At 44.0% G+C, this 26,771-nt stretch overlaps 2 protein-coding genes and 1 long non-coding RNA gene across 4 annotated transcripts in view; 2 read left to right on the forward strand and 1 right to left on the reverse strand.

The window, feature by feature from the left end:
* Nucleotides 1–26,001, reverse strand: part of LOC115496129 (uncharacterized) — a 150,354-nt gene extending 124,353 nt beyond the window's left edge. Inside the window, exons 1-3 of one of the 2 annotated variants that reach the window (XR_012057095.1) lie at nucleotides 25,523–26,001; nucleotides 25,294–25,425; nucleotides 18,998–19,206 (exon numbers count right to left, since the gene is read on the reverse strand). This is a non-coding gene — a long non-coding RNA (uncharacterized lncRNA). Of the gene's footprint in view, nucleotides 1–18,997; nucleotides 19,207–25,293 lie in introns of both variants that reach the window. The other variant, XR_012057094.1, reaches the window with a different exon arrangement.
* On the forward strand, nucleotides 2,750–4,741 carry JUN (Jun proto-oncogene, AP-1 transcription factor subunit). The gene has a single exon (XM_002198429.7). The coding sequence runs from the start codon at nucleotides 3,118–3,120 to the stop codon at nucleotides 4,060–4,062; it is 945 nt and encodes a 314-aa protein (XP_002198465.1). The 5' UTR covers nucleotides 2,750–3,117; the 3' UTR covers nucleotides 4,063–4,741.
* On the forward strand, nucleotides 21,787–24,998 carry LOC121470393 (CARD- and ANK-domain containing inflammasome adapter protein-like). The gene has a single exon (XM_041717982.2). The coding sequence runs from the start codon at nucleotides 22,221–22,223 to the stop codon at nucleotides 24,486–24,488; it is 2,268 nt and encodes a 755-aa protein (XP_041573916.2). The 5' UTR covers nucleotides 21,787–22,220; the 3' UTR covers nucleotides 24,489–24,998.
* Nucleotides 26,002–26,771: the final 770 nt, after the last annotated feature.

Raw genomic sequence — 26,771 nt, forward strand, 5'->3', positions numbered from 1 at the left:
AGGCAGTTTTACAGGTTATACAAATCTGTAATAAATAGAGTGGTTTAAGCTATGCTGACCATGTTCCTCATAGTTTGAATTTTGCTTTCTAGGACAGAAGACATGCAGCAGAAAACTCCAAAAGATAAAACAAAACAACACAACCAACTAATACATAATCAGAATAAATTTTAATAGTATTTGTCTATACAGCAAATTAATTGTGTGGCTTCCTATGTACCAGATACCCCCATTTTTAGCTTCATTTGGAAATATTTAAAATAATTTATTTCAAAATAAAAAACTCCACACAACAAATGACTTTGAATTCAAGTCTTACATTTCTTCAGATTTTCTTCCTTGCCCTTTATAAACATGAAAACTGCGGGGTGACACAGAGGAGATCATTTATGGGCTGTCTCCGGGGGCTGTAACACTTCAAGGACGGCCACAGGAGATCCCCATCTCTGACAGGGGCCAGGAGTGGGTCCCTAGGGAGGCACACCAAGCCAGGGATGCCCCTGGGCACAAGTCATTTGCAGCTCTAGGATTTCCAGAGCCAGTGTAGATGCTCCGTGATTCGCAGACCTTAAGTGATTTCTCTTCTGTGAATTCATCCATCACGTTAAAATCCCTCCGTCCACCCTTGCCAGGGAGTTCCAGTGCTGAAGTGCAGTTCTTTGCTTTATTCCGAACCTGCCAGTTTCATTTGATGTCCCTTGGCTCTGGGGCCAGAAGAGTCAGCCACTGGTCTCTATTTATCTTGTGTGTAAACATTAAAAGGAATTAATTTGAGTGCTCAGTGCATTAATGAATTCCTGAGATTTCCTTATGCATGTGCAGTAACTTAGTGCTGTTTGGCTGAACAGTTCACCCAGCTGAAGTTTGAGTTACCTGCAGCCCAGAGAGATGCTAACTCTGTGAAGGCTGTGCAGACACCACAAGCACACAGTGAGCCCCCACATCCAGTCCAAAACGTTTTTGTTTTTTTTTTATTTTGTGCCACAGACTGTTAACACACTGCATGCATTATTTCCATCATTCCACTTAACACCAGTGTTCTCCATGTGGCCAAAGTCAGGTGGGAACAACGCAGAAGGAAAAATCCCCAACAACTTCCAAGAGGGGAGCTGGACCTTCACTTTTCTTTCATAGCTGCTGTTGTTTGTTTGCTTCACTGCTCCTTTCTATACGGTAACTGGTAATTATGTCATTACATCCAGGAAAAAAATAGAACTGGGGAATTTGAAAGTGTGTTTTCAAAACTGGACCTAAGTTTGTTAGCTTCACATATCGTGAGAAGGGGTTAAAGCTGACAGACCAAGTTCTGCACTGCCAAAAAGCTGAACAGCAGCAAGCCAACAGCTTCGAGTTGGAAGCACGAGGAGCACTTGTTGCACTGCTGGCAATCAAACACACCAGGACAGCCCTGCAGTCCCTGTGCCACCCCGTCCTGTCACCGCCTGTCCTCAAATACCTGCTGCACTTTACTCCAGCGGTGGCAGCAATCCCAAATCCCCAGCACGCCGAGGGAAGGGGGTGTGCGGGGCAAGGAAAGGAAAGCGCATCCCTGCTAAGGAAAGCGCATCCCGGCTATCAGCCCATGGAGTTACTCCAGCCAGGCACAGCTCCCATCTGTTGCTCCGAGGGGAACACGCCAGCGGGGACTTTTCTCCTCCGGCTCCAGCCCTTATTCTCCCTTCCGCTTAACCTGCAATTCCACAGCAATACTGGGACACTGGCTAAAATTAGGCCGTCGCTGTCCCCTCCCCTTGGAGGACGAGTTCAGAGAAACCCACCCGTAACCCGGCTTTTTCCCGTCGGGTTTTACTTCCCCTCCGCGTTCTCCCGGTTATTCCCGAGGCCGGGAATCGGCTCTCTGTGGAGGCAGAGCCGTGCCGGGGCGGGTGGGGGCGGAGGTGCGGGGGTGAAGGCAAACCCCCGAGCCGAAACCCGCGGGGACTCCCCGGGCGGCGGGCCCGGGGCGGGCAGCGCGGCAGATCCCCGCGGGGCTGGGCGGGCAGAGCCCGGGGCGGGCAGCGCGGCCGATCCCCGCGGGGCAGAGCCCGGGGCGGGCAGAGCTCGGGGCGGGCAGCGCGGCCGATCCCCGCGGGGCTGGAGCCCGGGGCGGGCAGATCCCGGGGCGGGCAGCGCGGCCGATCCCCGCGGGGCAGAGCCCGGGGCGGGCAGAGCCCGGGGCGGGCAGCGCGGCGGATCCCCGCGGGGCAGAGCCCGGGGCGGGCAGAGCCCGGGGCGGGCAGCGCGGGGGAGCCGCCGGTGCCGCCCGCGGCGCTGCCTGGAAGCGGCGGGGGCGGCGGGACGGGGAAACCACGTGGGGCTCCCCGGGAGCGCCGCCACCTGAAGGGCCGGACCGGCGGCGGGGGGGAGGGAAACGCGGCGCGGGTGGGAACGCGGCGGAGGCAGCGCAAACAAACACACAGACAGACAAACACACAGATAAACAGACGGACGGCCGGGGCTCGTTGCACCGGCACCGGCAGCGGCAGCCATGGCCCGCGGTAACCGGATCGTTCAAAAACAAAAAGACGTCAGCCCACACTGCCCCGCGCGCGCGCCCCCCCCCGCCATTACGTCATCCCACAAGGCCCCGCGCGCTCAAGAAGCTTCTGAAGTGGGGGGGGGGGGGGGTGGCCATGGCGACCCCGCGCCGGGCCCGCGCGCCGGGCCCTGGCCCCGCCCCCCCTCGGGGACGGGGCGGCGGCAGCCAATGGGGAGCGCGCGGGGTGACATCATGCGCTATTTTTAGCGGGCCCGCGGCCGCTGATAAGTGAAGGGCTGCACGGCGGGAGCGGGCGCAGAGCGCGGGGTGGCGGGAGCGAGCGAGCGAGCGAGCGCGGCCGCCGGGACGGTGGAGCGGGAATAGCGCGGAGCCGGGCAGGGAAAGTACTTGTGGCGGCGGAGCGGCGTCCCGGCACCACCGGCGAGAGGAGGAGGAGGAGGGCGGCGAGGCGCCCCGCCAGGCCGGGCGGGCTCTCAGCGCGGCGGCGGCAGCAGCGACCCAGTAAGGCTCCGCGTTTCTCCTTCCTCGGCTCCGCGTTCCCCTTCCCCGGGAGGGTCGGGGTGCCCGCGGGGAGCTGAGCGGCGGCCGGGCAGCTTCCCTTCCCCGGACTGTGTTCTATGAGTGCAAAGATGGAGCCTACTTTCTACGAGGATGCGCTGAGCGCCGGCTTCGCGCCGCCGGAGAGCGGCGGGTACGGATACAATAACGCCAAGGTGCTGAAGCAGAACATGACGCTGAACCTGTCCGACCCCTCCAGCAACCTGAAGCCGCACCTGAGGAACAAGAACGCCGACATCCTCACCTCGCCCGACGTGGGGCTCCTCAAACTGGCCTCGCCCGAGCTGGAGCGGCTCATCATCCAGTCCAGCAACGGGCTGATCACCACCACGCCGACCCCGACGCAGTTCCTGTGCCCCAAGAATGTCACCGACGAGCAGGAGGGGTTCGCCGAGGGTTTCGTGAGAGCTTTGGCGGAGCTGCACAACCAGAACACGCTGCCCAGCGTCACCTCGGCCGCCCAGCCTGTCAGCAGCGGGATGGCACCTGTGTCCTCCATGGCCGGCAGCACCAGCTTCAACACCAGTTTGCACAGCGAGCCCCCGGTGTACGCCAACCTCAGCAACTTCAACCCCAACGCGCTCAGCTCCGCGCCCAGCTACAACGCCAACAGCATGGGATACGCGCCCCAGCATCACATAAACCCCCAGATGCCCGTGCAGCATCCCCGGCTCCAGGCTCTGAAAGAGGAGCCGCAGACTGTACCTGAAATGCCGGGGGAAACTCCTCCCCTGTCCCCTATTGACATGGAGTCACAGGAGAGAATCAAAGCCGAGAGAAAGCGCATGAGGAACAGAATCGCGGCGTCCAAATGCCGGAAAAGGAAGTTGGAAAGGATTGCCCGGTTGGAAGAAAAAGTGAAAACTTTGAAAGCCCAGAACTCAGAGCTGGCATCCACTGCCAACATGCTCAGAGAACAGGTTGCACAGCTTAAGCAGAAGGTCATGAACCACGTCAACAGCGGGTGCCAGCTCATGCTCACACAGCAGTTGCAGACGTTTTGAAGAGACTCTTCAGCGAGAACTGTGTGTTGTGGTACAACTAAAAGAGGAAAAATCCAAAGTGGCAGAGGCATAAAGCTAATGGCAAAGAGCTGAGGGGCTGAGTCCTGCCTGTGCTCCGCAAAGCGCATGTGTGGAAAGACTGGCAAAGCCTTGGGCCGGGGCCGGGAGCGCGGCGGGCAGCGCTGCCCCGGGAAGTGCTGCTCCTGCTCGGATGAGATGTCAGATCTTCGTTTAACATTGACCAAGACCTGCATGGACCTAACATTCGATGATCATTCAGTATTAAAGGTTAAACTGCAATAGAAACTGTAGATTGCTTTATGTAGTATTCCTTAAGAAAAAAAAAAAAAAAGTGGGAGGGAGGTTTGTGGGAGGCTGATAAACAAAAAAAAAAAAGAACTGTTCTGCCTGCCTTCAAGTAAATTGTGTATGTACATATCTTTTTTTATTTTATTTTATGAAAGTTGATTAATGTCAATAAACTACTTCATGACTTTGTAAGTTATTTTTATGTTGTTTATTTGGGCACTGCCCAGTATTGTTTGTAAATAAGAGGCTTTTTTTTAGCACTCTGAGTTTACCATTTGTAATAAAGTATAATTTTTTAATGTTTCTGTTTCTGGAAAAAAATTCTAGAAGGTTCTATTATATTTAAGAAAAATAAAATAATTAAAATGTATTTTCCCCTCACACTTTTTTTTTTTATTTTTGGCTAGTACCTTAGTTGGGAAAATGCCTTTTGGGCTGCAGTCTGAAGGGTAGGGATTATGCTGAACTTACTCTGTAACTCCAGACATGTCCTGGAGAAGGTGTGAGGAGGGGAGGGAGAACCCAGACCGTCCTCATTAAACTCCTACAACTTCTGGGGCTGCCCTGAAGTTGGACTCCCCAGCTGCAGCCTGCCTGCCTCCTTCTTGGGGCCCAGTTTAGACATCTGACTTCAGGCAGGGTTGTGGAGGGGTGGAAAGGCAGGGAACGAAATTGTTCCATAACTGGAGCATCTGGCTACTTGATCTGACATGTTTTTTATTAAATTAATGCCCTCAAGAATATAAGGCAGGTGGCTGTATTAAGAGAATTATGCTGTAGGCTTCAAAAATAAAAATATTCACCTTTATCCCCGTGTTTTCTCAGGTAGGAGGTGATTCTTGTCTGTTAATATTTATGACAATGCTGCTGTCAACAGTAAAATAAGTTTATAACCCTTCGCCTTTCTCTAAATCCTTTCCCTTTTGGATGTTACTCTGGGTTCTAACCTTGGCAATAGGAAAGCTGGGAAAACTGAACCTAGTGGGAAATGAAGATAGCAACTTGTTGAAAAACAGCAACTCCTGTTGCTTGTTTCTAGCAATTTGCTGAAAACAGCAACTGCTCAGGCACTTCCCAGGTATTTTTTACAAAACAATCCTGATTTTTAGTACAATGACAATATACAGGTATCTCTCAGAAACATGCTACTTTACTTTTAGGGGGTGGGAAAGAGCTTTATTACCAGGATTTTAAACACTGCACACCAAATTAATTTTGTTTAATAAATCTATTTGAAGGAGACCAGATGTTTTCCTGTTTGCTGTTTGGAGCCAAACAGCTAAGAAAAAATAGATGCTATCAAAAGACTGCCAGAAAATATTAAAAAATCATTATTCTCAAGGAGACTTTTTTTTTTAATATGTTTTTTCCTTAAATTGGAATATGCTTAATTTTAATTGAAGTGACAGCGTTGTTTAAGGTCACTTCAGAAAATGACTAGATAGTTATATATATATATTTATATACACAATGTTATCAAAATTCTACTCTGAAACTTGCAGCTACTGTGGGTCAGTTCTTTACAGGAAGCAGGGAAGTGTCTTCCTTTAACTTTTCCCCCCATCCTGTCACACATTTTACCACACAATGGGTTGTTTTAATGTTTTAAAGATGCTCATTTGGTAGTGTCCTTCCACATCCCAAGCACGTGTCAAGGTAGGCACCGTTTGGAGGGTGTTTGCTGCTGTCAGAGGAATAGAACTGTAACAACACCAACCAAACAAAGGGTTACTAGGAGGATTCCCAAGTTTGCCAAGAGTACATTTTGCTGATGTCAGCAACCCGGAAGGTAAGTTGATTTTGACCATATGTAGGAATAGACAGCAGAGGGATAATACACAGCACTGCTGGGTGTGGTTTTACAGGGATTTAGCAAGTGCCAACTAGCAAAATAAGCAGGGCAAGGAGATTAATTACCTGCAAAGGTGCATGTTTAACTCTCAGCAGCGCTGGGTTATGGAAGAGACGTTACTAGCAAGCATTTTGCTTAATCACCTAATTACGTAAAAAATAAATACATTACATAAAATACTATGTTAATTAAGCCCAGCTGAGTGACAGTCTGCTCCACCCTAGCCCCATGTGCACACACAGGCATTCAGAAGTGCAGTTGTGTGCTCTCTCTCAGGGTGACATTCTGTGGCGTGGGTGAGAGCTCCTGAGCCATGGCACTGCTGCTCAGGGGGCACCACGGGTTGGGCTGTTCCTGCCATGCCAATATTTCTTTCACCGGTGTCCACTCACACAATCTGCCAGGCAAGGTGGGTGTAGTGCCAGGGAGCTTCACAAGGAGATGAGGAGCACTTCAAGATGAATTTTTCATTGGTCCCTCATCACGTTTGAGGATTAGGCCTAAAAGAGGGCAAAGTAAGTTTATATTCTTTCCTCCTCCATCTGTTTTGTAAACAGTGCGGTGGGCCGGGAGCCTGTTGCTATCTGGTCCACCCCAGCCTAGATTAAAATTCAGCACTCTCAGTTTATTTCTTAGTAGATCACTGTGTGATCAATACACACAAGGGTAATGAAAGACCTGTGAGACCTGTGTGCACTTATATGTGGTGAAATGCAAAGTTTTAACACTTACTTAACTGCCAAGACTAAAATTGCCTAATGCACTATGGGCCTTACTGCTACAAGGAATAGTTAGTCCTCTCTGAGATTCAGAGAGAAACTCTTTTTGTTGCCCCAGCTGTATTCACAAGGGAATATTTTGCAAATAACAGCATTGTGAACATGTATTTTGTTTGGCTGTGAGTGTTGTCAACGGATTCAGGAAGTGAAGTCAGAAAAAGGCAGGGTTTCAAACAGGGCAGGCTACACAGAAATGCCTGGGCAAAGAGCCTCTAATCAGAACAACATGTTTGGGACACAGGAATATTAATTAGAATTTAGGTCTCTATTGGAACCAATAGAAGCCTCACACTTCTATCACATGAACAGAAGTGAGCTACAAAGAGGGGTTTGACCATCATTACTCACTGAATAATCTTAAATCCAAAGTACTTTCCATGACAGGAAGACCAGTAACAATTTGACTTTTTCTCCAGTTGGACAGAGTTAGAGTTACTTTCAGCCTCAGAACACAGTGGAAGTTTGTACAGACCCCTCTCTATCTGTAGGTCTAAAAAATACCAACCTCAAACAGGGGATTTTAAATACCAGCCTAAGGCAGCACATACCCATTTATCAATGAAGTCTAAGGACCAGAGATTCCTCAGCTATCTCTGTTTTATAGGGAGCTGTCTGGAAATGCAGACAATATCCCTCCAATCTATGTGAAAAATGGCTGACAGTTCTGTCCCATGCAGAAGTCTAAGAAATCCATTACAATAATTACTTTCTTGAAAGCAGCTCAGGCTGGAACAAGCTCAGGCACTGCTGGAGAGCACCATGGCGTGGGCTGTGCCATGTCCAGGACACGCACAAGGCAGAATTGAAAAAAATCCATTTATCTTTAAAATCAAGCCTAGCACTTTCTCTGTTCTCCACCTCTTCTTCCCTCCCCTTATTCCCAAGACTCCTGTGTAACAACATGGAGCTACCCACATCAAGAACTAAAACCAGTTCAGGCAAAGTTGGTTGTGTAGAAAATAAAAGTTGCAAACACCATGAGTGAACACAAAATATTGCTAACAGGCAGATGGACAGCAAGGAAGTATTTGAAATTACCATATACACAAACCCATTATGAAACAGAAGATACCTTAGGAACATCTGGCACCAGCTGAGGGACGGGGGAAGGAAAGGAAGGTAGTATTAGACTTACAAGTAAAGAATGGAAAAATTCAAAATGCAGATGGTTTGCTTTTTGGGAAGGTAATTCTCCCAGAGAAGCGCTTGTTCCTTGGAATTACATGCACTGCCAACACCAGAGCCTGCACCCAAGGGCTGGTGGCCATCCTAATTCTCCACAGATCCATTATTGTTGACATGAACAGCATAATGTATCCTCTGAGCAGAGAATGTGCTCCTTACAAAGGAAACTTGTAGAAAGTCATCATACAATTTACCGTGAAAGCCTCTGATTACTGAAACACTTTTAGAGGGGTTTTGCACAGCAGGGCCCTCTTTTCCAATTCTGCACATCATTCTTTACAGTACTTTTTTGTTAAGAAACAATGCAACTACAAAAATCAAATTAGATTTTCATCATGGTCTCTTCTGTCCTTAAATATCCGAAACACTAGAAGTACAGTTATAATGGGAAAGAATGGCTTTTTAAAAAGTTAATTCAATATTGAAAACACTGCTAATTTTCTTAGTTATAGAGTAACAACAGACATCAGGGGAAAACCAAACAAAAACTTAATTCAGAAAAATAAGCAAGTAATCTGTTTTTGCAATCTTATACAGAACTTGATAGGTCATGACTGACCTGATTAATCCAAATCTCGATAAAATACCTAGAAACTGTGAACAAAAGCAGGGGAAACTTAGTATTTGTTTTCCTCAGTCTCACAATTATTTTCTGGTTTTGAGTCTTATATTCTCCAAGCAACCTCTAAGTTGAGCCCTTAAACAAAAGGATGAGCAACTTGCTGAAAATTCCTCTGAACTGTGAATTTCATTCCTTATTCTCTTTTTAATTAAAAGCGATTCCTGTGAGACCTGGCAGCATAATAACACCAAAGATGTGGGAAACAGGATAGAATTCCAGCAGATGGAGCTCAAAAGCAAATAGTCCTGGAACCAGCTGCACAGATGCTTGGAATAGGAGCCTCTGTTTAGGTGGTGTAATAACCAAAAAATACTTCAGATAAAACCTGTTATTATACAAGTGAGCTAAAACCAGAATAGTTTTAACAGCTTTCTTGAATTCTTAAAATAACCACTGCAACGAAGAGAGAGATCCTGCGTGATTTTAGTCATAGAATAACCACAGTTACATCAGAGGACGGTAAGAGTTCAAAACTGGTTTTCTGAATTCTCCTCCCCAGTGATGGCTTAGCTGGCATGGCTTTTAGATGGCTGTTGTTAGCACACCTTTCTGCCTCAGATAACAAGTCCTGAAAACACACACCACACAGGGACCATCCAATAACCTTGCTGTCCAAACTCACAAAGCCTCTCTCTCACACAGCACTGTACTGAAAAGAAAAAACTGAACAAGTTTTGAATCTCCACTGAATGGATCACTGGTAAATTTAAAAGCACAGCCAAGCACTACCAAAATTGGGGCCTACCTATTTCAAGTGATGGGATTCTCAAAGCTGATGGCTTTGTGTGATGGCAAATCAAACCACCTTGGCCACTAGGAAAAGTTCCTTCTCATTTGTGTTCAAAAGCAGTTTTAGAACTTTCAACAGCAGCAAAACTTGTAAGCTGCTGTACACACCTTGCAAGCTCTGGAGTAGTTTTATTTTTACCTGGAGAAATCAGACTCAAAAATCCATAACATTTTGGAGATACAGCTCAGGATTTATTCAGTTTGACTTCTGACACCTCACAAAGGTGGGGTAGGAGGCACCACTGGTTCTCCTCATAGCTGACAGAAAAGCACTGGCCCCTTCAGAGAGTGATCTGGATAAATTAAATTGCTGCTTGAAGTGCCTGTGCCTCAGCAACAAGGTTTTTGTTTTTTTTTTTTTTTAACTTAGGAGCCTCCAGTCAGATAGGATGAAACCAGGGAGCAACAATTACTTGATTAGAATCAGGAGACATTCACTACACAGAACATTTTGCAAACATCCACCACATGTTAGTGATGAACAAATTTCCATATGCAAAGCTGTACTCTGCTGCAGCCTATACATAATGTACACCTTTTTTTTTTCCCTATCCAAATATTATCCCCAAATATTAACTGTGCAAAACTCCTTGCAAGAAGTAATTAAAAACAAGACTTACAATGAACCCTCCAGTGGTGTCTCAGGGCCCCAGTCAAGATATGATCTTTATCTTGTTAATAATCACCAAGTGTCTGACCTAAATACCTGAAGGGGAAAAAAAGAACCTGAATTCTTCAGGCAAAATCCATCCCCAATTTTCTTGTTTGGCTCTGCTCTCAATCATACAGATTGTCTGTTCTCCCTGCTTCCTGACTGAATAAGATAAAGTATTTATAAGTACATATATTTCAATTAGTTAAGCAAGTGCTTTAATATGCAAAACTACAAAAAAACTATGTAAAAATATACAGTAAGTGCAGCTGACTCCAGAACTGATTTGCAGTTAGTCTTCAAAAAGGTTACTGACCAAAACCAACCCCTGGAAAGTCAACATCAAATTTCCTTCTTTAAATGATGAATTGTAAGTAGAATTTAATGTTCTTTAAATGATAAATTGTAAGCAGAATCTAATGTTCTTTGCCCAGGTTGCTCCTCTTTGAAGCAGAGATTTTTAACCAGTATCTTTCTGGTACAGCACAGTTTCCAGTTCTCAGGAGTGTGACCTATGGAAAAGCAGGCAGCTTTTCTCTAGACAGATATATCTGTGGTTTTAATACACCAGCATGATTAAAGACTTCTGGATTTTATTTCCCACTTTTGCACTCCAAAAACCACCTCAGCTCAGTATATTTAGGGAAGTGCTCCTCACTACACTTCAAACTACTGACAGTTTAAGTTCTGTGTAATTTTGGAGAAGTAACAATAAAATTGGCCAATTTGGCTGTTTCTCAAAATACTATCAGTTATCAACAAAGTAGCACAAGTCCTGAAGAATCTAAATATCCCAGTTTTGAAAATCAGGCCAGTGATGGATGAGGGAGGGAGGGAGGGAGGCAGGAAGGAAGGAAGGAAGGAAGGAAGGAAGGAAGGAAGGAAGGAAGGAAGGAAGGAAGGAAGGAAGGAAGGAAGGCAAAACACTCTGTACCAGGAGCTGGGTTTTTTGTTATCTTAGATTAAATTTTCATTTTCTAAGAAAGTCACACTGCTCTATCTCTTTCAAATTGATGTTTTCAAAGTGGTCCAAGTGTACACATCTGTCTTTTTGTGCAACCCAGGGCCTTGCTGAACGACTTCAGGTAGCTTTAGCTGGTGATTGATGAAGGCACCAAGGAAGCAGTTCAAGTTTCTGTGCCAGTTTGTGACTTGCAACCACCTTCAGAGGCACCTCCTGCACGTAGGGAGCTCAGCTTTGATATGTATAAGTATGTTTTTCTACCTTGGTGTCAGCCTAAGCCACCAACTTTTTCCTTCTCCTTTTCTTTTCCACTCCCTTTTTTGTGCTGGTAGTGCTTTTGCTGGTAGTGCTTTTGGGAATATTTTAGCCTGCATTGCTCCCTTTATTCTGTTACCCACAGAGCTCTACAAACACCTGAAGCAACTGGGGAGGTGGAACACAAATGCAGGTACAGGCAGTCAGGATGTGGCATCTCCTGAAAGAAATGCTCACAGCAATATCCAGATTGCCACAGATTGAGCCAGAACTCCTAAATTCATTCTTTTCAATGGAACTCACAGTACAAAAATGCCCAGACAGATTTTACACCAGTTTTGCTAACTTAATTTAAGTTCACACTTTTGGTTAAACAAGCTTAGCTTTCCATATGGACAAACCTATAAAACATGGTTTGACTTTCCCAGGGAAATTTTTTTCATGCAGCCATTAACTTGAACGAGAACTGTGAGACATTACTGTACCTGCTTATGAAACTGTTTTTGTTAGATGACTAACTTTATGCATATATGTTTAAAATTATTTAAGAGGGCAGTGAGGTTATTATTCCAAGTCTTATAAATGGAATTTCTTGCACATGTTCCTGATCTTGGCTTCCATGCCTGTTTTGAATTTACTTACAAAGTACACTACCACACCCACAATTAATTTCAAGCTATTTCCTTGGCCCCCTCTGTTTGCTGCATTATCATCCTCACATGCAGAAACTGCTCCTGTGTTTTTCACTGCACAGGAAATGCCAGGCTGGCAGCATGAGAAAGGCTCGGATTTTAACTAAATGTTAATGGCTGCTGCTGTGGTTTGAATGTGGCAACAATGAAAAGCTCTCACATTTGGGATCTACAACTCCTATTTCCTACTGGCAATGCCAGTTACGGTTCCAATCAAACTCTAAAGGTAACAATCACAACATAGGGACAAAAGCAACAAAGTAATGAGCTCAAGGAAGGAAAGATCTTCTGAAGTTACTCTTTTTTTTCTGTTACAAACAGCCCAATTCTCAAGCCTGTTGGAAATGAGGAACACGAGCAGCTCGGTGCCACCTGATTTTCTGTAGCCTTTCTAATGGTGCTTCCTCCTGGAATTTACTTCTGCGTGTTTTGACACTTGCACAGCCAAATCTAAGAGAGAAAAGCTCCCATTATCCCCTTTTTAACACTGCCCATCAATCCAGGACAGCACTGCCAACCATCTCACCCCTTCCTGCCTCTCCAGGAGAGTCTCACTCCTCTGCTGGCAGTTGTGATCTATGGCAATTAAGAAGAAATAAAACTGCTTGTCTTTACAACTGTACAGAAACAGGAACAAGCAAGACCTCGCCATTAACACACAATAATAAACCCAGATTCCTCCGTGTTTCTGGGGTTCAGCTGATACCACAGCAGCCAAGAGCACAATCAGTAATGAATCTGAGTTCTAATTCCAGCTACAGCTGTACATGAGGAGCTCCTTTATAGTTGCACACAGAGCTTTCCATAACTGCTGACTGAGATCTGCAGTGTACAAATACAAATACTGAGCTTAATTCTCCTTTTTCCAGGCAGGCCAGGTCTTGGCTTAAAAAACAAAGCTGAAAAGCCCCCAGACCAAACAACTTAGTCTTGGTCTAAATCCTCCCTCTGCTTGGATCTTCAAAATGATACTGACTTCACTCTCTGATTTAAATGATTCCATGAGCCTATGAGTTCAAAAAGAAAAATTCTGTAAGTACAGGTTCAAAACAAACAGACACTCCATGTAGTAAAAATGACTTTTGCCTTAAACTAAAAATTATCATTAAATGATGATGCTCCAAAAATTTATGAAAGACTCATGAGTCTAGAGAAGAGTCAGAACTAAAAGCAGAGTTCTCAATTACTAAGAATTTTCAATGGCTTTCAATTTCTTTTGGGCACATCCATCAGTATTTCATAGTCCAAAACCTGTCCCATATGAACAACGATATATTAAAATGTATTTTGATTTATTTATCAAACTAGGTTAAACTATATTTAAACATTGCTGGTTCTAGTTCTAAAACTGGACTATTAATATTCATCACATTACAAAAACCTAAGATTCTTCAAGTCCATTTGCCTAATATATGCTTACCTGACTATAATGCCTGACATTACAAGCCTCATCCTAATCTGGAATTTAGCCATTATTTGATACTTTATGTTCTAAGATTCCTTCCCTTAGTCCAAAGCTTTAATTTAAGCCAGCTGTTCCACACTAACTCAGCATGTGTGGGATTTTCCCACTAGATGAAAATGATAAGCAGGATTTTTTTTTATTTTTAAAGATATATTATGCCCATTGAGAGATGGCTCCTTTAAATAAAGGCAAAGAAATTGTCACAGTTGATTCAGCCATGTAATGTGAAAATGATCCCATGCAGCACAGCTGGGTTTGTTGCTGGTATTGCATTGTCCATGTCATGGGTTAATGTACAAAGCTTTGTTGGCTTTTTTGGCTTTCCATTTTTACTGACCTGTGCACTTTGTTTCATGCTGGTAATTAATATATGAATATTAACATAAAAATATAATATTCTAAATAGGCATTTTTATTCAAATTACACCATTCACTGAAGATTATTTGTGCTCATAAGGGAGGGTGTTGAAGTGCACATCTGTCCTACAGAATGCCACTGGTGTATTATTAAAATACAGACAATTTTAACATTGAAATATATTGTTTTTCAGTACCAGTTTGATCACAAGAAAATGGAAAATGGCCTTTAGAAAAAAAAATAAGTACTGTCATACTAGAGTCAATGGCAGGTAAAGGGTTAAAATCAACACAGGATTTGAGAGCAACAGAATGTTTTCCTGTAAACTCCTTCTATGGTGTGATCCAGGGGAAGGTCCAACTCAAGTGCTGGATGTTCATACAGGATTTCCTATGACTAATGCTGTCAGCATTCAAGACTTTTGATTTAAAATGTGGGTGTTATACACAGATAGGAAATTTACCATTTACAGTTTCAGATTCAAAAATGAATGGAAATTGCTGGGATTTTCAGATTCATTTTCTCTACGTGGAATGATAGCATAAAATAAGGAAGTCACTGAGTGGCATATGCTGAGATTTCCTGCCAAGCTTCTACACAAGTCTTTTATATTTGGATGGGATTCACAGGTAGCTTGTACAGGAAGGCCTTTTCCTTCCTTATTTTTCAAAAGCTCTGCTGGATGGAAATTATGCCAGTGAGTAAAAGAGGGGAAGGGGGAACCAACCACCACCTTGGTTTTGGTGTCAATTCAAGCAAAACTGAAAGTCACATCTAGATGACATTGATGCATCCTGTTGTAAAATAAACTAATAAAACCAAGCCTAGGGAGCACAAAGGATGTTTTTGATTTGAAAGCTTCAGAAACAAAGTAATACCAAAAGTAAATCAAACTGAAAAATGCAAACTTGAGATGTAATCTGCTACAATTAAGTTCAATTTGGTAATATTTCTAGGAAATCTGCTGTGGCCATGTACAGTCTCCAGCAGATTTGCTCTGAATTCTATTGAAAGCTCTGGCTGCTTCAGATAATGTTTAAATAGAGGTTATTTTATGGAAGTAAACAAGAAGTCACTAAAAGCACTTGAGCTCTCATTACAATATCCCTTCTTTTCACTTCTTAATGTCATGTTTATCCCATTTTCATGATGCAATATTAACTTCTAATTGAAATTGAGATTTCCCTGTGTCTTGTGACACAAGGGAAAAAGAAGGTTGATTCCAGCTATTAAAAATCACTATTCTTTCCTTAATCTGGTTCTTCTAAAATCCCTAGTGGGCATATTACTGTTTCTATTATTGAGCCAAGGATTTTGCTTCACTGGGAACTATGATATATAAATACATTTACAGGTAAATTACAGTGGGTCTAGATGCCTGTTCAGCATCTACCACATCACCTGACAGGAGTCCAACAAGTCTCAGAGAACTCAATTTAAGCCTCAGAGTCTTGTAAACCCAGAATTGCTATTTAGGCAAGGAGAGGGGGAAAAAAACCCCACAAACCAGCCAAAAAATAAAATAAAATTTTTAAAAAAGCACAAACCAAAAAATCTTTTAAAACTTTCTCAAACAGGGAATACTTCAACTGCTCAGTAAAGGAAACTGAATTTACAAATGAGTGTGTTGAGGTTAGAGGGACAGTGTGGAAGAGACTCAAAAAGCCATAAGGTAGCAATTCAAAGGATGAAAAGGAAAGCAGTGCAGGGACTGTGGAAGACATCAAAAGCTTTAGGAAGGATGCCTGAAGAGATGCAGCTCTTGGAAAAACTGCTGGTGGAGGTGTGCAGTTCTCTCCAGCTGGACATCAGAACCAAACATTCAAGTTATGGAAGCTATTATTTATTAAATAAAAAGGATGCTGAAATAATGAGTCAAACTTGTGCTTTGTCCACAGAGCAGCTGTGGCACAGGTACCAACCCTGTGAGAAAAGGCATTCCTAGGGAATACAAAATCCATGCTGCTCTGCTTGCATTACTCCTGTGACCAAATCTAGGTTTGTTTTTTTTTTTTTTTTTCTCCCAAAAACCTCTTTATGCAGCAAATAATTCTCTGCTCCCAGTGCAGACTAGAGGAGTAAGGAATAAAAGGCTTAGTTCCAGGCATGGGAATAGAGAAATCTGAAATGAAAGCTACAGTTCGGATGGGACTGCACATGATGTGCACAGTGATGGAAACTGAGGGGGCAGCCAGGTCATGGCTTTCCCCTGCTGCATGAATCACTCTTTGAATGGAAATTTGAGTAGGAAGACATAATGGCTTGGGAACAAAGGGAGCTGCTGGAATATCACAGGTGCAGCCCAACACAGAAGGGTGCTTTGGGACATGCCAAGGAAAGCAAACACCATGAATCTGGAGGAGTTGTCAGGACTTTGTGATTTAGGGAGCTCTCCAAATCAACAAGGGTGTTTTTCACAGAGTCAAACAGACCAGAGGACAGCTGAGGTCCTGGGCCAGTGCTCCAATGAATCAGGTCCTCAGTGCTGGAGCTTTATTCAGAACTCAGAAAAAAGTCAGGAGCTGCTAACGTCCTGGGAGTCAAACTGGCACTCCTCTGAGGCACCTCTCTGGAGCTGGGTGCGTAACTGTATCCTCTGCTGACCTGGAGCTGAGGTGAGCTGCAGGAATCCAGACCCTGACATACAAGAAGACACTTTCTGGGGGAACCAAAATAGTCAGTTAAAGGCAGAGGATTCAAACAGGACAGGGGAAGCTGCCAGAACTGGGAAAGGGAGATAACATGAAAGAATCAATTCTATATCCCTCTGAATGAGAAATATTGAGAGACTGAGAAAAAGATACTAAATTACAGAACTGAGAACAGACTAAAACATCAATAAGAAAGAAACAATTACATGCCTGAGATTTTCTGCTACAGCAGGAAAGTTAAACTTAATTTTGATGTATAACAAATAAAAATTGAATGCAACTAAAAATCCAAGATTATTTCAAATTGATCAGGCTGGAGTTCTACTAAATGACAATAAAGACAAATGGAATAAATAAATGAACAAGCAATTGCTTCCATTCCCTTTTTTTTTTTTCCGGAAGAAGAAAGCAAAATAATACCAAATTAAAAAAAAAAAGTGGCTACAAGCTAGCCCCTTGAGTAATTTCAATTGTCCAAATGTAGGAAAGTGCTATAGATAGAGAGATTTAGATATAACAGTGAAGATGTACTGGTGATAGATTTTTATGATCACTAAGAACAAAATGCTGCTTGGTACTGGTGCAATTTCAGAATAGTTTTCACTAAGTACTCAACCCCTACAAAGCAAATTTGGCCAGAAAGCCTCTCTGGGACATGCAGTTGACAGCACCACACCCTTCTGGGTGCAATGCCGGGGCTGTGAGGAAGGTCCTCAGTGTCTTCACCAGTTAGAGTATTTTCTTCTGTAAAATTTCACTGACAAAGTGCATGTTCCTGACTCAAAATCAAAATGGCTTGTTTGGTTTACAATGCAAAAAAATCTGCCCATTATGGAGAAAAACTCTGTCCCTCTCCATTTGGTTTTGCTGATCCTGGAAGCTGCCTCAGCATTTAGTAACTCAATACTTTTACATCATTTACATTTTATAGTAATGATAGGATAATCATCAGTTAGACACAAAAAATATTTTTTAAAATTTTTTTTAACTTTGCATTATGAAAGTTACAGTAGCTAAATATATCATTCATCAAATAATTTTTCCCTTTCTTTCAAGCCAACTTTTATTTTATTTATTATGTTCTGAAACAAGAATGTTTCTTTTCTTTACCTCTGTGAAGCTAAACTAGCATCTTTTTTTTTTCCTTCAACCTCCACTATGTAGCTTTTTAGAAAACAACCTGGCAAGTAATGCCATGAAGAACTTAGGAAAAATACTTTCATTATTCAAAACCTGAATGACACAAAAATTGGTTCCTAAGTAGTTTGGTCGCTCTTCTTAAATTCACTTCTAAATGCATGATAAACTGGAAAACAGTCCTAATCCTCACTTAGGCTGAGTTATGTATTTGTTAAGCCTCATTCCTGGAATTGGATGCAGCCAGCCTGCTCTGCTGGCATTTACAGCCTTCAGTGGCACTTTGCAGATGTGCACTGTCCACTCACAGCTACCCTGGCTTGGGAACTTCATGGAAGTACTCATTAATCTTTGGGAAAAAGAACAGTTTGCATTGCATGGGTGCAGGGCTTAGTGTGACCTTCATTTGTTTATGCCTGAGGAAACAGCCCTACAGGGCTGAGATAAAACTGTGGCTTGTTTTGGAAACAGCATAAAATACCTGGGGTATTATACCAGCTGCTGCATTATTGGGATTTTGAAAGCATCCATAAGCAGTGAACAAATGTGGGAAGCTGTGGCTTCTGCAGGTCTCTCTTTCAAGCACTGTGCCTGCCCCAGGCTCTGCAGAGGTGGCTCTGTGCTACCAAGGGGTGTGTGGGATGGGATGGGATGGGATGGGATGGGATGGGATGGGATGGGATGGGATGGGATGGGATGGGATGGGATGGGATGGGATGGGATGGGATGGGATGGGATGGGATGGGAGCCTCAGTCAGGCACAGAACACTGTCAGACTGCCCAAATGAGCTTTCCCTGCCCTCAGCAGGCCCCGCTCAGCCCCTGAGTCCTGCTGCATGTACCACTGGGGATGGCACTTCCCCAGGGAACAGCTCCCATCTCAACACCAGCCAGGAAGGCCCCGAGCCTGCTCCACAGAAATATGACACAAACTCATCACTCAGCACCAAAGCTCCCCTTTGGATTCCCCTCATTTACTGCAGTTCATCTTTAGGCAAAACCAAGCTCTGCACTTTGCCTCTTGCAGACATGCTGTCTGCTCAGCTCTAACAAGTGGAGCTCACTGTAATCATCACCATGAACTCTTCCAGCTCTGCAGTTTCTCAATCCAGCTCTGCCTAAATATAGTTCCACCTCAACCAGCTCGGCCACACTCAGATTGCTGGTTATCCAAAGCAGAGCTCTATTCATGAAAATTCATATTCAAGGAAAATGTCTTGATTACCCAGAGATATTTCTGCAGTCCTCACGATGTTTAGATAATGATGTTGGCTGCATTATCTCTTACAGGCTGGTTATTCCACAGCGAGATCCGTTCCCAACGAGAGCCTCGGTGGAGGAATGGTGACCTCTGCAGGTGCCTCAGTCCCGCAGCCACATCCCCTCCCAGGCTCCTTCCACCGCACTCAAGGTGTACTTTGGGTCGCTTTCATCCTTGGGAAATTAAAATAGAGAAAATTAAACGTATATTTGATGATGACATGGCAACATCAAATCAGCTCGAGAACACGGGCATGCGTTAATTTAAGAAATAAATGTTCATCGCTGAGAAGTCAGAAAACAATACTTCAAAGGACAAAACTTCAAAGCACTCTATAACTTCAAAGCACTGCACCAACAGTAATAAACACTTAGGACGTGTCTGTGAGGTAGAAAATAATTTTCCTTTTTTAATGCTTGTGTAAACAGGGAACAGGGATTAAGGGATTTGCCCAAGGACACAAGTTAGGAGCAAAATTGAGATTGCATGTCAAAAATAACTGACTCAAGTGTCCCAGCTACAGCCAGATTTAAACAGTTCCCTGCACAGACACTTCAGCAGCAGAGGCCAAAATTTATGTCTTTCCTATCAAGGGCATCACCTGCATTTCAAATCTATAAATTAAGTAAAGCTTGCAATTTTCTTTTTAAAATAACTTAATAAATAGCCTTTTAAAATACTCTAATAATTCAGCCCTTGGATACATGGGAGCTAAAGAAGCCAGCAGAAATAAAAGTGGTCTGTGAAGTACCTTATGCCCCTCTGACAACAAATAAATATAAAAGATAACAAAGAAGCCCAAAGATTTGCTTCTTCCTTCTCTCCAACTTACTTGTTTTCTTAGATCTCTAGTAATATTAAATACTGCCAATTTTATTTTTAATGTGGAGTTTACTGCTGATCCAACATATTTGTGGTCTCTTACACTTAATTAAAAGAGAAGAGGTGTTGAGCCTTAATATTTTTCCCTTCTCTAAAACATTTACATGTCAAATAAAGTGAGTTAGTAAGTGAAAAAGATATAAACAAAAAAACAAGCTTCAAATAGCCAATTCTGAATCTCTTTGTGAAGTCATTGTTGAGACAAAGGCTTAATACTAAAAGTGGTTAAAATAATAATTTAAAAATAGGAGGTAATAATTTCTTAAAACAAATCTATACAACAAGTTTCCAAAACTTTCTTGCCAAATATGATTATTGCTTTAAGACAGAATTTCCTCATAAGTCACATATTTATAATGAGAAACTTGTTTTTTTTAAAAAAAATGCATAATTATATATTGAGGACTCTGATTTGCATCTCATAACACGTCATTTGCTGCTTGTTACTTTCCAAAATAAAGTGAAGTGGCTCTGAAAGAGATGCTGCCTGCAAATATTGTTCAAATGTTCCTCCTCAAGGCCAGGGAGGAGAACTGCACCCTTCCATCTCTACTAGGACCTGCTTACCAAGGAAATTCCTGTATTCACAGCACTGGGAAATTACTGCCATACTAATGCAATCTTAAAGAATATCACCATTTCTTTTTCTGTTTTTTTTTCAGGAATTCAAAAAATTCCTGTGCCATCTGTAATAACTCTGCTCAGCACCCACATAACATTTCCACTGCCAGAGCTCACAAACTTTCCTGTGAAGGTGATCAAGGATTGTTATCTCTGTTTAGCATAATAAGGAAGAATAATAATGACAACATAAAAATCCCACTGCCCCAGAATGAGTAAGGAGTGATTTACTCAAGACACAGAGAGATCTTCAGGACTTCATTCAGTCAAATATGGAGACTGAATAATTTGAAGCTTACAGACTGAGTCTGTGGCAGATTTGGGAACACCATTCAGTCCACATTAAACCATGCCTTGAGTTAAAATCATTAACTAAATGACAAAGGTTTTGCTGTTCTTGGTGTAGTGCCCTTCTTTGCATTTCAGAGGAATTACTGGGTTCTTGGCTGTCAAATTTGCTGACTTGGTAACTGGCTGGTTTTCAAAATATATATTAAAAGCCTTGCCTTTCACAGCTTTTTCTTCAATAAAACTTTTTTTTTAAAATAGAATAAATTTTGCAATCTTACTTATAAAGTTAAAGTCAACAGCAAAAAATTAAAATTCTTATCAGTCACCTTGTACATACTATTAAAGAAAATACATGCAAAGGGAGCAGGACCCAGCAGAAAGGGCACTGAAATAAGAAACTGATGGCAAAATTTCCCATTTGCTTAAATAAGGTCAAGCTTTGACTTTTCAACTCATTTTACCTCCAGCTTTTCCCAAACTCTGTAATCTCAAATTCTCTCTCAATTGCTTTCAAAATGTGTGGATAATTACTGTTTTATTTCCTTCTCTTCCATAGGGAATTTAAACACCAATAAGTTAAATTAATTACAGCTAGATCCCAAGGTCCTACATCCATATGGAAGACTACACAGAGTTGAAGCTCTAATTATACTTTAAATATTGCACACTGAATCACATGCCTTGATCCACCTCATGGAAAAGAATTAACTTCCAGACAGACTCTGGGTTAGAGCAGGAATGACAAGCTAAATGGCCTTAAATATACCCCTGACTGGAGTTGTAGCTCATATTAGAAAGGCTGGATCATTTTTTATAACCAGCTGCTTATACAGTTTATTTTTATCTAGGTCTTTATGCTTTTATTTCATTATATTATAGGGTTTTCACCTGCATAGCTGGCAGTGTGCACTCTTTCATTTCAGATCATACAAGGTGTGTGATCATGGCAACAGTAACTATGCTGTGAATTTTCTTTTGTCATGTTTAATTGACTGGTCATTTAGGAACCAGCTTGGCCAGAGGAACAGAGAAACTTGACTAACAGCTATCTTCTATTCAAACATCAGATTCACAGAAGCATTTTTTTGAATCCCTAATTATGCATTAAAAATCTGGAAGAAGACTTCCAAGTGAAATATCTTTACATATCACGAACTTTTGTTTTGTTATTAAGCTGTACTCGTTGCTAAGGAAGAACAGAGAAGATCAAAGGACTTCTAACAACCAGAAACTCAAAGGTGAGGGAGTTTTGATTTCTTTAAAGATTTATCACTGATCTACAATGGTTGTTAGTTCATAGTTCTATGAAAAGACTGAAATTATGTGAGCCTGCTTTGCTGTTTCCTATTTATTTCTGTCAAACAATACCTCAATTCACTTTTTGATTAGCAACATGATCATGAATTCAAGCAGCCTGTTTACAAATCCATATGCAATAGAAGTCCTAAGGACTAAAAAAGAAGAACTTGTACAAGGTATAAATGACCCAGACCAGCTCCTGCACTGGCTGATAGAAAATGGTATTTTTACCCCAGAGAAAAAGCTGGTCCTGAGTTTCTACAGGACACGAACAGCAAAGAACTCCCGGGTTTTAGACATACTCATTTCTCAAGGTGAAAGAGCCTGCAGGCTCTTTTTTTATCCATGTTTAAAGCAAGTGGAGCCAAAACTTTACAGCAAGATAAGAAAATACGTCAGTGAAGTAAATGAAAGCATTGGAGATGCCAGAAGACAGCTGGTTGGGTATTTACTTGAAAAAGATAAAGTTTGGTTTGAAAATAGCAACAAACAGCACCAGGGGGAAAAAGACAGACCTGGGGGAAGAAAGCACCAAGAGGCTATTAAGAAGAAAGGAAAAGTAACTCCATTTTCAGGGGCAACAAAGCCTAGAAAAGATCCTGCTGCTGTCGACATCTTTGCTGCAGTAGCTAAAGGCTCCCTTCCTGAGTTAGAGAAAACACTGAAGGAGAATGATCTCAATGTGCTAAACCCCTCCAGGGAAACACTTCTGCATGTTGCAGCTGCTCATGGCCATCTATCCATCGTGGCCTATTTGCTCAGCAAAGGTGCAAGGACAGGTGTGAAGGACAGGAAAGGGAGAACAGCCCTGCACAGGGCTGCTGAGAAAGGCCATGGAGGTGCAGTCAAGCTGCTCCTCCGAGGTGGTGCTTCCTTGCACACTCTGGATAAGGAAGGCAAGACAGCCCTTCACTGGGCTGCAGAGAATAACCACAGCCACATACTGAAGATGCTCCTGAAAGAAGAGGCAAGGAGCTGCAGGAATCAGCACAAGTTTTTGCACATGGTAGCTCTTAGAGATGACAGCAGCCTGGCCAAAATGCTTCTAGAGGCTGGTGCCTCCACAGAAGGAAAGGATGAGAGAGGACAGACTGCTCTCAGTTATGCTGTTTCTCAGGGATCTGAAAACACTGCAAAAGTACTTCTAGAAGCTGGAGCCACTGTTGATTCCAACACGGTTGAAAGAGCCTTCAATAGTGACCACCCATCCATCTCCAAAATACTCCTGGAATATTCTAAAGATTTGTCTGCTGACATAATGGAGTTAGCTCTTTTTAGAGCTGTACAGAAGAATCAGCACAGTGTCGTAGCAGCTTTAATTGACAGAGGCACAGATATCAATGCCCACAACAAAAAGCATTACACTCCTTTGCTGCTGGCCTGTGAAATGGGCAAAGTGGAGTCAGCAGAAGTTCTCATGGAGAAAGGAGCAAACTTGGGAATAAGGACTCCTGCTGCAGACACAGCTTTGCACTTGGCAGTGCAGGCTGGGGCTGCTTCCATCGCAGGTCTGCTCCTGAGCAAGGGGATGGACACAAACCTCAGGAACCAAGCTGAGGAAACCCCGCTCCACTTTGCTGCTCTCCACAATCACGGAGCACTCGTTGGCCTTTTAGTCGGTGCTGGGGCCAGAGTTAATGCTGTCACTAAGGACTTTGCTACTCCCCTGCACATGGCAAGTCACAGAGGTCACGCTGATGTTGCCCGACAGCTGCTGCACCACAAAGCTCCTGTTAATGCTCAGGACAAGCAGGCAAAGTCCCCTTTACATTTGGCTGCTGAGCAGGGACACCAAACACTGGCAGAGATGCTCCTGAAGGCCAGAGCTGATCCCAATGCACAGGACAAGGAGAAGAAGACTCCTCTGCACGCTGCGGCTCTGAGGGGACACCTCAGCATCGTGGAAATGCTGTTGGCTAAGAAAGGGAGAGCTGGAGCTAAGGACATGGATGGATGCACCCCGCTGCACTATGCCACCATGAAAGGAAACGTAGACATCCTAAAAATCCTCCTGGCCTCGGGGAAAAATAAAAACATCAATGACAGAAACGTCTGGAGGAAGACAGCCCTGCATCTTGCAGCGGAGTATGGACATGGAGAGTTGATAAATCTCCTCCTGAGCCACGGGGCTGCCATCAACGCCTCGGACAGCAGCAGGGACACCGCCCTGCACTGCGCCTGCAGGGCCGGGCACCTCGGCGCTGTCAGTGCCCTCCTCGGCTGGGCACGAGGGGAAAAAGCAAATTTACTGGCTCTCAACAGCCTCAGAAAGACTCCACTGCAAGTAGCGGAGCTGAACAAGACAGAAAATCAGGCTCGAATTTTAACACTGCTGAGAAAAAAAATGTTAATAACAAAATGAAGATGTAAAGAAAAAAGCTTTATATTGAAGTGTAGAATTCTCTTTAATGTAATTTGGGTAGTCCTACTGTGGAATATGATTGAGAATTATGCTTGAGCTGGCAGAATTAAGTTAGCAAAGATGATCTTGGGGAAAGAAGGATCTTAAAGACGCTGTTAAACTTTTAAATACTGATTAGTCCTCTGCTTCTCTCATGAATCACATATTTGGGACCTACTTAAAATGCTCTAACCTTAAATATATTGTGCTTGACCTCTTCTAGTATACATCAAGACAAAGAAAATCTATTTTCATATATCCGTGAATATTAACCTGTATAGATAGCTTAGTTAGGCATTGTTTGGCAAAATCACAAGTTAAAAAAACATCTATTATGAGTAGGAAGATGTCTGTATTTCCTTAAGGTATTCCTGAGACTACAACAATTATTAACAATTTCTTTTCTTTCAATCTTTTGTCATACCATTATCTAGATTTTGCATTTTTCAATAGAGAAAACAAAAACCACCACATTCACCATTTATTAATTTCACTTTCATTCCAGCACAAAGATAAAATACATAGAATAAAAAGGTTACAACAAAATTGAGACAAAACAAATAGAAACAGAAAGACTTTCTGAATCAACAGAAAGTTCTCTGGAGTTATTTCCCTAATAATGATAATCAATCCTTACACTTCCCTTCAGCTCATAAACCATGTTACCACAAACACCCAAACATCTTCTGAGAAACGAAACATGGATTTAAGAATGCATGAGACTAAAACTGACTTTTTAACTGATATAACAACACTTTAACCTGACCTTTGCAATGCCTGGTGAAGGAACAGACATGACCACGAACTTGTAGGACATAGGGGCACACAACCTGTGTGGGCTCAGAGGATCACAGAACCATTTAAGATGGAAAAGGTCTCCAAGATCATCGAGTCCAACCTGTGACCAAGCATCACCTTGTCAATCACAGCACTAAACAACTCCAGGGATGGGGACCCTATCCCAACTTGGGCAGGGTGTTCTAATGTTTAATCACCTCTTCAGTGAAGAATTTTTTGCTAATATCCAATCTAAACTCCCCTGGTGCAACCTGGGGTGGTTTCTTCTTGTTCTGTCCCTTGTTCCCTGGGAGCTGAGCTCGACCTCCCCTACCCGGCTCACCCTCCTGACAGGGAGCTGTGGAGAGAGAAAAGGTCCCCCCTAAGTCTCCTTTTCTCCATCCAGCCTGAGCCCCCGAGCCACTCCTCACACTGTGCTGAGGCCCTTTCCCAGCTCTGGACACCTCCAGCCCCTCCACGTCCTTCTCGCAGTGAGGGGCCCAGACCCGCACACATCTCCAAGGGTGCCCCTCAGCGGTGTGTGCTCCAGCCTCCCATTGCTGCCTCACGCCGCGCCTGTCACCCCTTTTCCTTTCGCTGCCAGCCCAGCCATGTCCCCTCAGCGCCCCACCATGTCCCCTCAGTCCGGCCGTGTCCCCTCAGCTCTCAGCCATGTCCCCTCAGTCCGGCCGTGTCCCCTCAGCTCTCAGCCATGTCCCCTCAGCTCTCAGCCATGTCCCCTCAGTCCGGCCATGTCCCCTCAGCTCTCAGCCATGTCCCCTCAGTCCCGCCATGCCCCATCAGTCTGGTCACGTCCCCTCAGTCTGGCCATGTCCCCTGGTCTGGCCATGTCCCATCAGCCCAGCCATGTCCCCTCAGCGCCCCACCATGTCCCATCAGTCCGGCCGTGTCCCCTCAGCTCCCGGCTGTGACCCCTCAGTCCGGCCATGTCCCCTGGTCCGGCCATGTCCCGTCACTTCCCGGCCATGTCCCTTCAGTCTGGCCATGTCCCCTCAGTTCAGCCATGTCCCCTCAGTCCGGCCATGTCTCCTCAGCGCCCCACCATGTCCCATCAGTCTGGCCATGTCCCCTCAATCCAGCCGTGTCCCTTCAGTGTGGCCATGTCCCCTCAGTTCAGCCATGTCTCCTCAGCGCCCCACCATGTCCCATCAGTCTGGTCGTGTCCCATCAGTCCGGCCATGTCCCGCCAATTCCCGGCCATGTCCCCTCAGTCTGGCCGTGTCCCCTCAGCCCAGCCACGTCCTCTTAGTTCTCGGCCATGTCCCATCAGTCTGTCCATGTCCCCTCAGTTCAGCCATGTCCCCTCAGTCCGGCCGTGTCTCCTCAGTCCAGCCACGTCCCGCCAGTTTCCGGCCGTGTCCCTTCACTGCCCGGCCGTGTCCCCGCACTGCCCGGCCGTGTCCCCTCACTGCCCGGCCGTGTCCCCTCACTGCCCGGCCCTGTCCC

The sequence above is a fragment of the Taeniopygia guttata genome, chromosome 8, assembly GCF_048771995.1.
Source record: "Taeniopygia guttata chromosome 8, bTaeGut7.mat, whole genome shotgun sequence".
Lineage (NCBI taxonomy): Eukaryota > Metazoa > Chordata > Aves > Passeriformes > Estrildidae > Taeniopygia > Taeniopygia guttata.

Excerpts from the sequence above, each read along its gene's own strand:
- LOC121470393 (XM_041717982.2), top strand. The coding sequence starts at position 22,221 with ATGATCATGAATTCAAGCAGCCTGTTTACAAATCCATATGCAATAGAA.
- JUN (XM_002198429.7), top strand. The coding sequence starts at position 3,118 with ATGAGTGCAAAGATGGAGCCTACTTTCTACGAGGATGCGCTGAGCGCC.